Here is a 12,237-nt window from a genome sequence, read left to right as displayed (position 1 = left end):
GTGTCTTTAAAGACACCGGACACTATTGGTAAATGTCAAAGACCAGTCTTCTCACTTGCTGTGTCTCAACATATGCATAAAATAACAAACCTGGGAAATTTGAGCTCAATCGGTCATCGAAGTTGCGAGATAATAATGAAAGAAAAAACACACTTGTCACACGAAGTTAGTTGTGCGCTTTCAGATATTTGATTTCGAGACCTCAAATTCTAAATCTGAGGTCTCGAAATCAAATTCGTGGAAAATTACTTCTTTCTTGAAAACTACGTTACTTCAGAGGGAGCCGTTTCTCACAATGTTTTATACTATCAACAGCTCTCCATTACTTGTCACCAAGTAAGTTTTTATGCTAATAATTATTTTGAACAATTACCAATAGTGTCCACTGCCTTTAAATATTGAGATGGAACATGGCACCTCCATGGATGAAGTTTAGGCCTACTTGTCAAAACGTTGAATAAACAACAATTGTTGTACATAATGATTATTGACAAATTCAAAGCTAAACTTCAGAGACATTGGTAAGCTTTCTAAAGACCTCACATCTGGAAATGCATATTGCAAAACGTTGACATATGCATTGTAAGGGAGCTTGGCCCAATTTCATAAAGCTGTTTCATTAAGCCTATTGACAAATAATTTCTTTGCTTAGCAAAAACTGTACTGAGTACTGAGTATACAGTGCAATTTTTTTCTTACCAATTTTTTGTGCTTACAGGCTTTATTGAACCGCAAAATATTCAACATTCCCGAAAGTCCACACCCGGTAGTTGTGTTACTTTACACTAATAGCCTAGCCCTCTATTGATTGGAATTAGATAAATTAGAAATAACAATGCTTTTCTCACAAAGGAACTTAACATGTATTTCACATCTGTTTGGTTACATCATATACACAGGAATGCAACGCAATCCACATTCATTACTTGCAAATAAAATGTCTTTTAAAAGCGACGACCAATAGATGCTTATAATATCATACCCGACAAAGAAATACTTGTTACTTCATCCCTATTCTAAAAGTGGAATGACCCTCTGACCCCACGTGCGTGAAAGTACGTCCAATGTGTTCATTGATTGAGTGCATATTGGTATAAGAAATGTGCACATAGCATGCGGGACTGTACGACTGTCACACTTCTATTAACTACCGCTGGGTGCGCACACAAGGAGGGATTGGTCGTAAATGAAAATATTGTAAAACGTGAACAGGACATTATCAATCAACGAACCACTGGAGGAGCGACTCGAAACAAAAGACCACTGCAGATGTATTCGCTGTTGTACACTTGCTTGACTGTTTCTTAAGTTTAAATATCTGAGATTCTGCAGTTGTTTTATTTCGTAAAGCATGATGAACTCTCCACCGACTCAAGTCCCCCCGACCAGTGTCCTGTACAAGCTGGACAAGGTGGCGTATAGCACCCCTCCGCCTGTCAGCTCCGACCCGGCCAACAATGAGTGCAAACTTATCGAGTATCGGGGTGCTAAAGTGGCTAGCTTCAACATCGCTGGCGATGTGATGATCTGTCTGCCCCAAGCCTTTGATCTGTTTTTAAGACATCTTGTTGGTGGGCTGCATACAGTTTACACCAAACTGAAACGTCTGAACATTATTCCAGTGGTATGCAACGTGGAGCAGGTTCGAATCTTGAGGGGTTTGGGAGCCATTCAACCCGGAGTCAATCGCTGTAAACTTCTCACTAGAAAAGAATTCGACATTTTGTATGAAGATTGTACAACAGCAAGGTAAGAAGCCCGTATTGAATTAGGACAATTGATTCTTCACTGGGCCCATTTAGCCATTCCCGCCCCGCCGTGAGTGCTATGTACCTGTAGTTTTTTGTTTAATAATTGAGGCTTTGTAAAACACTGTTATCAAAATGTTCTGCATAGGGCATACACAACATGTTTAGTTTAGATACAACAACCAGTGTTTGTTGGGTTTGTCATAGTGAAGAATCTTATGACACAGCTAGCTTGGTAGTGTATTTGATTCCAGTATAACTTTATAACAATAAACCTTTCTTTCAGGAACCATATCTAGTATTCAAACCAAACATCAAGTATCTTGCATACTGCAGAAGTCCTGACAAGCTCTAAAATTTAGGTTTTATATACGCCAACCTTTTAGTAGAACCCATGAATTGACTTTTTGAGTTAAATATTGCAAGTACCAAGGTCCAACCAATGGAAAGTACCATTTACAATTTTGTGTGTAAGAATTTTGATTTTACCTGATTGTTTAAAAGAAAAATTTCTTGATAAAATGAACGGAGACCCATGTGAACAATTGACCCTGATTGACAGCAGTAGAATACAACGATAGAATACAGGTACAGCAAAACAGTTTAATACAGGTACACTTAATTTTCCTTCCCCGTCACTTTCTTATTAGGATATTTTAAGAAAGTGAAGGAAATCCAAAGTGAAAGTTATATTTGGTTTGCGATAACACCATGTGTTTATCTACTTGCCAGGTAGAGTTTGTTCTTAGAGAACTGTCTTTCTTTATTCTACTATCGCGGAGTAGATTATCGGATGTTCGGGAGACTTCTCAGTTCTTAAAAGAACTGTCCTGTTTTTTAACTGTTAAATTAATTTAATGCTTTTTAATTAACTGCACTTGAAAAGTGAAAGTTAGTCCGATTTCCATGCCATTTATCGTTATGCCTTTATCCGACAATTCAAAATGGGGCTCTCAAAAATGAACCTGCATTCTACCTCTATATTTACTCCCAGGTTTTGATTTTTTTCCCCCTAAATAATGGAGCAACTGTATAGGCCAATGTAAGACCACTTAATTTGTGAAGCAATTGTTATTCTAAGGCTTGTTGAAGTTTGTGATTTTATAATTTATAATATTTCCCTAAAATAAAATCCTCCACAATCACTGATCTTCTTATGATGGCTTCAAAAGTAAAACTTACAACGAAAACAAAAACCCCATAAATTTAGGTTGAGTAATAAAGTATTTCATTCTAATAAATAACTAGTTACACATGATACTTTTCCGAACGAAATTACTGTAAATGAATGATGCAGACTTGGTGGTCGGTCTCATAGAATACTTAAGCTTTAACTCAGTAACTACAATTTATAAGATATTTCCTTTCAATAATTTGCAGACATGTGCCATCCAATTTGATAACAAACATTATGATATACAAAGCGCAGCATACATTTGATATAGCAGCCAGGATGCTTTGTTTACGACAATAAAAGCAACTGGAGTTGTAGGCAATAAAATTTTAATGTTGTAAGCAAATGGTGAGGCAAAAATGTTAGTCTTGAAACTTGGCATATTGGTTGTGGAAGCAGTACGGGTGCCTTTATGGAGTAGTTTGTTCCCCACACATCCGTCCTGATGGCTTTTTGTTTACATTTTCAAGCAGAAGTAAAGATAAAAGTTGTCATTTATTGCTTGCAATAAAACAGTCCACTGGGAACTTGTTTGTAAGAAGCTGTGTTTAGTTTCTTTAGTTTTTTACTTGGCAGTTCATGAAAAGTTATGTTTTGAAATTCACCTTTTTGGCACATGGCATTTATCTGTAGGTTTGTTGTTATATTGTGAAGTAGTTGCTGGAGATTGTTAAAAAATACCAGTTTAGTTTTGGAGAGTTAACACATGATGAAACAATCTGAAGGTATTGAGATAATTATATTTACATTTTTCATACCCCCCCAAAAATGTTACAGTTACTGAAAGTGATACGGTGTTCAGTGAAATGCAACTTTTCATTTGCTTTCATCATTCGCTTTTTAAAGACTTCAGTTCTTAAAGGGAAACAATTTCTCATATCAGTTTGCGCTCATTTTAAACATCATAAGTGAGCTACATGTAGTGCATCAACAATTTCCAATAATTTGTTTGTAGGTATAGTCTTATACGAAACACTAAAAACACATCAAACAAAAGATTCAAGCCATTTAAAGACATTGTACACTATTGGTAATTGTCAGAGACCAGTGTTCTCACTTGGTGTATCCCATCATACGCATAAAATAACAAGCCTGTGAAAATTTGGGCTCAATTTTGGTCATTGAAGTTGCGAGAAAATGATGAAAGAAAAAACACCCTTGTTGGAGGGATTTGTGTGCTTTCAGATAGGAATAAAAGACTTCTAGCTAGAAGTCTTTTAATATTTTAGTGAGAAATTACCTCTTTCATAAAAACTACGTTTCTTCAGAGGGAGTCGTTTCCCACAATGTTTTATACTATCAACAGCTCTCCAATGCTCTTTACCAAGTCAGTTTTTAAGTTAATATGTGTCTTGAGTAATTACCAAACGTGTACCTTCCCTTTAAAACAAAGTCCAAAGATTGACATGACTGAAATCCAGACCCTCTCAAATATGATGGTAAACCCTACAATGTCATCCAAGTCAAAGATTTCCAAACTGGTTATGAAGTATAACAGAGAGAAGCCTAGATGTAATAACAGGACAATGATGGTCAGACAAGCTGCGTGATTACAATCGACAACATCCTAGGTAGACTCTTCTAAGTAGTGGCCCACGATCATCAATCCAGCCTAGATTTCTAGCCAGGGCTCTTGACACGCTCACTTGATGCCGTGGCAGGGTGCTATAGAGGAAGTCCTTTCCTTCAAATAACACTATTGCTATACTTGACCTGGCTACTCAACTTAACACTGCTCAAATATTTACCAAGTCACCACACCTTCGTAATAACATGGCTAAGTTTGGGCAGAGTCACAACTTTTATGTCAAATCACGCAACCTTTTAAAAGAAAGTTTTTCACTATTCTCTCTTTTTTCTTTTTAAATGACTTTTAAATGCTATGTACTTTTTTCAAATTTCTATTATATGTTAAATCGTGATGTATCAGCGAGCTGTTTTTACTAAGTTTGATTTTTAAATAAACCATGTCAATCAAAAAATTAATCAAAATCAAGTTTTAGTTTTATATGAATTTATTTTTGTTTGAAGTCAGACTGAGACTAGATCTTTTTTTTTGGCAACTTCAGTATTTAGAGGCACTTGTTTGGTAATTGTCAAAGACCAGTGTTCTCACTTGGTGTATCTCATCATAAGCATACAATAACAAGCCTGTGCCTATTTGGGCTCAGTTGGTCATCGAAGTTGTGAGAAAATGAAAAAACACCCTTGTTGGACGAACATGCTAGAAGTCTTTTAATATTTTAGTGAGAAATTACCCCGTTTCTCAAAAACTATGTTGCTTCAGAGGGAGTCGTTTCCCACAATGTTTTATACTATCAACAGCTCTCCAATGCTCATCCTAAGTCAGTTTTTAAGTTAATATTTGTTTTGAGTAATTACCAAACGTGTACCTTCCCTTTAATCCAAAAGTATTAACATTTTTGTTACTACTACCGACACTAACATTTACTCTCTGTAAAAAAATATTTCTCAGGGGTGAAAAAGTTTCTAAAAAGAAAAAACAAACACTGTACAGAGAGCACCATATTGACGCTGAACTACAAGTTTCATATTGAAGAAAAGGGTTTTATTGTTAGAAACATCTGTCGACATTACAGAAAGACTGACTCCAACGTCAAATCACTTTATAGATGAGAATTGAAATAAGAGTGGAATGGCGAGCCCAGATTCATCAGACCAATCGCATTTTTAATGATAAGACTAAATCGTGATAGCAATTGAGACCTGATGTAATTAGATCATTTTGCAGTTTTGTGTGGTATGCTGCACTTACCCAAACTGCGACAGATGGCGTACACTCTTTCAGAGTCAGCAATCATAGATATTATTGCACTGTATTCAATGAACGGGGTCACGCACAACGAGAGGACAGCCTGGGCAATGTACGCTTTACACCGCAGTTCAATGGGTCATCAAACCCTACAATCAAATGGCTTTTTGTCCTCTCAGTGTCAATTATTTCCAATAGAAATGTAACAGAGTGAATAGATGTTTATGATGACAGGTTTTGACAGTTTGAGCCATTTCCCAGCTTTTAACTTTTCAGCTTTTCCATTAGAACGGCCTGTCAGATGGATTGATATTGTACAAAATAACAAATTGTTGAAGTTCCATTTCAGTTTATAAGTGGGGTGGGCAGTGTAATTAAAAGTGCAATAAAATAAATATAATAAAATTGCAATAAAATGTAGTTATCATACTGAGTTCTTTTGAAAACATGGCAGAAATGCAAAGATGTTTCTTGACAGTTTGGTACTTCAAAGTAGAGTCAATTTTTGTGGAATTTTCAAGTATGGTTAAAAATTTAAGCATAAGGAAGATTAACAATATTTTCATGTTTTCATGGTCCCAAAATTGTCCAAAAAATATGTTTAAAAATTTGTATTAAAACTTTGATTTTTTTTACTTGTTTTATTATTTTTCTTTGTTGGTATTTTAAATTACACAAAGATAATCAATAAAAACTAAATGTCAGTCTTATCAAAGGACCATTTGTCCTTAAAGAAGTAAACAAAATAAACCACATTGAGAAAATCATAAATAAAGTTGTTTTAGTTAAAAAAAACACTAAAAAAACAAAACAAAAAAAAACAGAAAAAAAAGAACAAACCACAAACAACCCCCCTAAAATAATGTAATTTTTGTTAGTTATGTTTTTCAAAACAGACCTTTCCAATGTTTAACAATTTGTCATTTGATATTGTAACATTCTATTTCTTAATGAATTTTTAAAATTAATTTATCTTGTAAAAACAAACAGAGCCACTACAATCACAGTTATCCAGTATCTCATAAACCATGGGTTTCCGATGAACTCTGACCAAAATCTTTATCAGTTCCTTATCAAATGTTTACATTCTTTTGTATTGATTAGAGTAAATGCTCAGCTGAAAAGCACTTTTAAGTTGTACACTACATACAGTTTGCAAATGGGTTATGTGTTAAAGACACTGGACACTATTGGTAATTGTAAAAGACCAGTCTTGTCACTTGGTGTATCTCAAGATATGCATAAAATAGTAAACCTGTGAAAGTTTGATCTCAATTGGTCGTTGAAGTTGTGGGATAATAATGGAAGAAAAAAACCCTTGTCACACAAAGTTGTGTGCTTTCAGATGCTTGAATTCAAGACCTCAAAATCAAATTCTGAGGCTTCGAAATCAAATTCAAAGATTTTAGTGAGAAACAACTTCTTTCTCGAAAACAACATACTTCAGAGGGAGCCGTTTCTCACAATGTTTTATACTATCAACAGCTCTCCATTGATCGCTAACAAGTAAGTTTTTATGCGGACAATTATTTTGAGCAATTACCAATAGTGTCCAGGGCCTTTAAAAGCACGCTTTAGTTTTTCATCTAGTTGCAACGATTTTTTCCATTACTGCTATCTGCAGGAAGTGGCAGGTGATATGATATGAGAAAACAGACTGATAAACGATGAGCAGCGCTGACTGCCTCTAACAATCAACATGAATTGATAGCAATCCAAGAATAAGCTATTATTACCAACTACACTGCAGCGTATACATGTGCTGGCTGCTTGTAATTGGTCATCTGGCCCAATAGCACGCTTTCATTCTTACCTATTATTGTCACAATGTTGTGTATTCAGCCACAAGGACAATATTGAATCTAGAAATTGCTTTTGCTGGATTGAATTCTGTGAAATGTTTGGTATGGGTTTAATGTCTTTGTTGGGGGTAGGCTGTGTTGTATAACATGCATTTGGTACTTACAAAACAAAGGGATAACAGTATACTAACATGCCTTAGTTATTCAAATAGTATCCTATGCATTAGATGCACAACCATGGAAGTAAACAATGGATGTAAGAAATGAACTTAAAGAAGCATTGCTGCGCTTTGGAAAAAAAGATAAAAATAAAGTGTTGCTGGATAAGCACCATGTTAAAAAAAAAAAAAAAAAAAAAAATCAACATTTTTGAAGGCAAGGAACCACCCCAAAAAGCAAAAGTAAACCACTCAACACCAACTAAAAACGGGCATCAGAATTGACTCTTAACTGTTATATTGCTATTATGCTGGCCCCGATTGGAATACCTGCAAGTGGAATAACCGAATAACCTAAACACTATACACCACAGTTTAAGGTGCCCCTGTTTAGCGGCCCTGTTTAGCAAATAGGACCGCCTTAACGCAGGGATCATTGACCCGTACATTCATAAGCACAAAGGATTTATACATGGGGGCCCTCTGAACATGCACTTCAATTGGTCTTTATAAAAACCTGAAAGGCCAGATCTTGAACTCAATAAACCAGAAACACTTGACCACCAGACTTAAAATCACCCTTGATTCAAATTGATTTGTTGATGAATTGGCTAGAACACATTGTCTTGGTCGTTTCTGGAATCCTAAATCAGAATGATTTATCTGAAATTATTAAAGGCAGTGGACACTATTGGTAATTACTCAAAATAATTGTTAGCATAAAACCTTACTTGGTAACAAGCAATGGAGAGCTGTTGGTAGTATAAAACATTGTGAGAAAAGGCTCCCTCTGGAGTAACGTAGTTTTTGAGAGAGAGATATAATTTCTCATGTTAAATTTGCATCAGGGACAAAGAATATTCCTTATGGTTTTACCCATTTTGGTTTTACGTTAGCACTGAACACTCAGTACTTTCCCGAGCTCTGTGAAAAAAAGGGTAATTTCTCACTCAAATAATAAAATATTGCCTAATGATGCCTAATATATATATAGGCATCTGAAAGCACACACAAGTAATGTAACGAGGGTGTTTTTTCTTTCATTATTTTCTAACAACTTTGATGACCAATTGAGTCAAAATGATCACAGGTTTTTTTATTTATTTTATGCGTATGCTGGGATACACCAACTTCGATGACCAATTGAGTCAACATTTTCACAGATGTGTTATTTTATGTATATATTGGAACACACCAAGTGAGAATACTGGTATTTGACGATTACCAAAGGTGCCCAGTGCCTTTAAGTTACTGACAATAATGACCAGCCTGTTTGTCATTCTGAAAAGAAGTCCTCAAGTGAGAGTGTGTAGAGTAGAGTCAATGAATAGTGACACAATAAAACGGTTGATCTTTTGCTCCAGTGATGTCATTGCTAGACACCCAAATTGAAATCTGTCACTACGAGTCTCTCACCACCGCACATGGTAGAAATTATTCATTGACACAGGTATTGTGACTCAATAGGTTTATCCTCACTACTTTTAAATGCCTGTATCCTCTCATTAGCTGGCATTGTTTCCTCGCTAAAGCTAAATTTAATTGTGTTGTGCTTCACCTCTGTGTTATGAAGTATAGCAACTCTGAAAGACTTAATCAAGATATAAAAGACTGATCAATTATTGGATTATGGAGAACAAGTTGACTCATTTTGAAATGCTGATTCCAATTATATAGTATTCAATTCATTGCTGTATTCGTTTGTGAAACATAAGTCCCTTTCCTTCCTGCGTTGCAACAATCAAAGATGTTACAAATAGAAACAGATTCCCCTGAAGATGAGCAGAGTATACTGTTTGAAACATCAAGACCACACCGGTTCTTTTCAGAGGCAACACTCCAACAAAAGAGATTTACAGTATACATGGTTGTACCATGGAGGTAGTCAACAAAAATTATATTTATTTATTTATTTACAGTTTGTTTTTATAAAGAAGAACAGTGAATAACTTTGAGTGACTTGAAAGTAAACTGCAAATTTGTACGAAGCTTTAAAGCCATTTTAGGACCAATTTAGGCCCAATCGGTCATCGGAGTCGGGAGAAAATAATGGGAAAACCCACTCCTGTTTCTGCACGTTTCGCCATGTCATGACAGTGTTTAAAATAAATCTGTATTCTCGATATCGAGAATTGATATTGTTTTAATGCTTTCTCAAAAAGTAAAGCGTTTCATGGAATAATATTTCAAGAGAAGTCTTTCACCATTACCTTCTGTAAACCCTGTAAGTGGTTTGTAAATCTGTGAACTTTAAAAAAAATTCGGTACCAAAAGTGTCAAATGGTTTTTAGTTCATACATGTATAGAGAAATCTGTGTATGATAACTGTGGGCAGACAGAGAAAATCACTGTTGGTTTTAAAATTCATGCACAAATGGACAAAAGAGCAGAGTGAGTAATGGTGTTCCAGCAAACATACACAGAGCAATCTGGCGTTGTGGCCCATATGCAATGTACAATGAAGAGCATTGTCTCATTGCACAGTCAGACACAATTCATGTATTATTACTGAAACAGATTGTAGTGTGTCTTTAAGGGAGACAGCTAGCTATCAAACCAATTGAGAAATTGTGATTAAGTGAAAGGCTTGGCCATGATTTGGTACAATTGCTGACTGCTTTCAATTCAATAGGCTCCAGTCCTTGTCAATTGTTAACTGGGCCGATGATAAATGTATTTAATCACCCAAGCTGCGGATTTTCTCTTTTCCTTGGCCAATGTTTTTATTTCATTTGTTGGGGCTGCTGCGGTAGTGTTTGCATTTTCATCTTTTGTCCGGTGGTTTTCATATTTGGCTCCCCATGATTGAGTTGGCCTTTTTACAAGATTTGCCCAAGGGCGCAACGGCTAACATTAATATCTGAATATCACACACAGTGTTAACATCAATGGTGTGTTGTTGTTTGGCTAATAGCCCGCAGTGGAGAGCAATAATGTAGCTTTATAAATGTATATGGACAGTCTACAAGTGTGTTGGCGTATGAAAAGGGAGTTGAGGGGAGTTATTTTACAATATTTGCCTATCATCATTATTTGGATTTCTATAACAACTGGTAGCATACATTGTGTGGCACGCCAGTTTAAAAAGGCGTGTATCACTCTGTATACATAAATGAGTATTAAATCTCATGCCTGTGATTGTTTTCACAGAACTCTGGAAAGTACTGAATATACAGTGCTATTAAACAGTTTTTTGTATCAAATGGGAGAGACAATTTTTTGTAAGTTCTCAATACATGCATAATTTTACTTTTTGCATTGCTGGAGTTGTGAGACACTTTTTGGGAGATAGTCACTGTGAATTTTTTTCAAAAGGTACATTTAAAAAAAACACTAAAAAAACGCCATTTCTAGTGTTGTGATGTGACACTTATTTATTAGAAAAAGGTTTGTAGTTTTACAATGACACACTAGTCAAAAAAGAACAACCTCAAATTAAAATTGAAAACAAATGCACACACAACAATTAACATGATCAAAACACTCCAATGACTCAATTAAAAGTCAAATTCAAAGTCATTCACATAAATCATTTATATTAATTTAGTTGCAAAAATGGTTTAATTGATGTCTTTCAAAATCTGCGTCATTGTCTGTAATGAATTAATCATTTAAGATTAAGTTTCTGATTGAATGCCAACAAAGACTTTAAACGGATTTGTTGTAATCACGACTTCATTAGTTCCAATTCCACAATACATCTAGCAAAATACTTCCACATGTTGGTTTTCTCTGGCATCAATTCTTAACGATGTTCTTTGTAGTTCCCGCTTTTACGATCACTCCTTTGATAGTAATTTTTTCCCTTGAGCAAAAGGATTTTTTAGGATTTGATTTGAACAATTCAAATGTAATCGTCAGGTCTGATACTTTACGGAGGCAATGAAGGCGATTGCCTCCATGCCCCCCCCTGGTCATTGCCTTGGTGCCCTTGAACTGCTCCAGTAGAAATTTACAATTATCTCATAGGGTGCCCTTTACCAAGGTGAACATGCCTTGGTGCCCTTGCCCTTTTAAAAAACGAAGCATACAAGCATAAAGACCCGGTCACACAGGCCCCGATAACGAGAACAAAAACGAGATTGTTAAAAATGCACGCCCTCGATTGGTTGAATAAGCGTGGCATCTCCTGCGTGGAGCAATTCAACCAATGGAATGCGCTCTCTCTGCGTCGTTATCGTTATCGTTTTCGTTATCGCTGCTGTGTGTATCGTCCTTAAAACGTATCTTTTAACAGAGTGTTAAGTAACAAATCACTCTGTTTTACATGGTAATTTGGTAATTACATAGTCATTTTAGTTACAGCCTGTAGCATTTTCTGATAAAAATTATTCATGTCAAAAATGGCAGGTTGGAAACAATTAAACAAGCGTCACTTCTCAAACAGATGTTTTTGTCTCAATTCATCAAAACTGGTTATGAGAAATTAAATTACTGCATCTGTAAAAACAGGGCGTTTAACAAAAGATCTCTTGAGCATATGTTTTGATTTACTATTTAGGGCGAGGTAGGAACAAGGAAGTATCTGTGTACAGTGTGAGGTGCTGTGAGTAGCAAATTAAGTATAAAGACAGGTTCATTT

General features: G+C 35.6%; 1 protein-coding gene across 7 annotated transcripts in view; it reads left to right on the top strand.

Annotated features, from left to right (window-relative positions):
* Positions 1 to 1,111: 1,111 nt before the first annotated feature.
* LOC139935792 (dachshund homolog 1-like) overlaps positions 1,112 to 12,237 on the top strand; it is an 80,128-nt gene continuing 69,002 nt past the window's right edge. For all 7 annotated transcript variants that reach the window (XM_071930385.1, XM_071930381.1, XM_071930384.1 and 4 more), the window contains exon 1: positions 1,112 to 1,749. In XM_071930385.1, the coding sequence (XP_071786486.1) occupies positions 1,352 to 1,749 (398 nt within the window). In that variant the 5' untranslated portion in view covers positions 1,112 to 1,351. The remainder of the gene's footprint in view (positions 1,750 to 12,237) is intronic.

Source organism: Asterias amurensis, chromosome 4 (genome assembly GCF_032118995.1).
Source record: "Asterias amurensis chromosome 4, ASM3211899v1".
In the NCBI taxonomy this organism is placed as follows: Eukaryota; Metazoa; Echinodermata; class Asteroidea; order Forcipulatida; family Asteriidae; genus Asterias; species Asterias amurensis.
The sequence above is the reverse complement of the archived record's forward strand: the minus strand, read 5'-3'. Positions and strand labels throughout refer to the sequence as shown.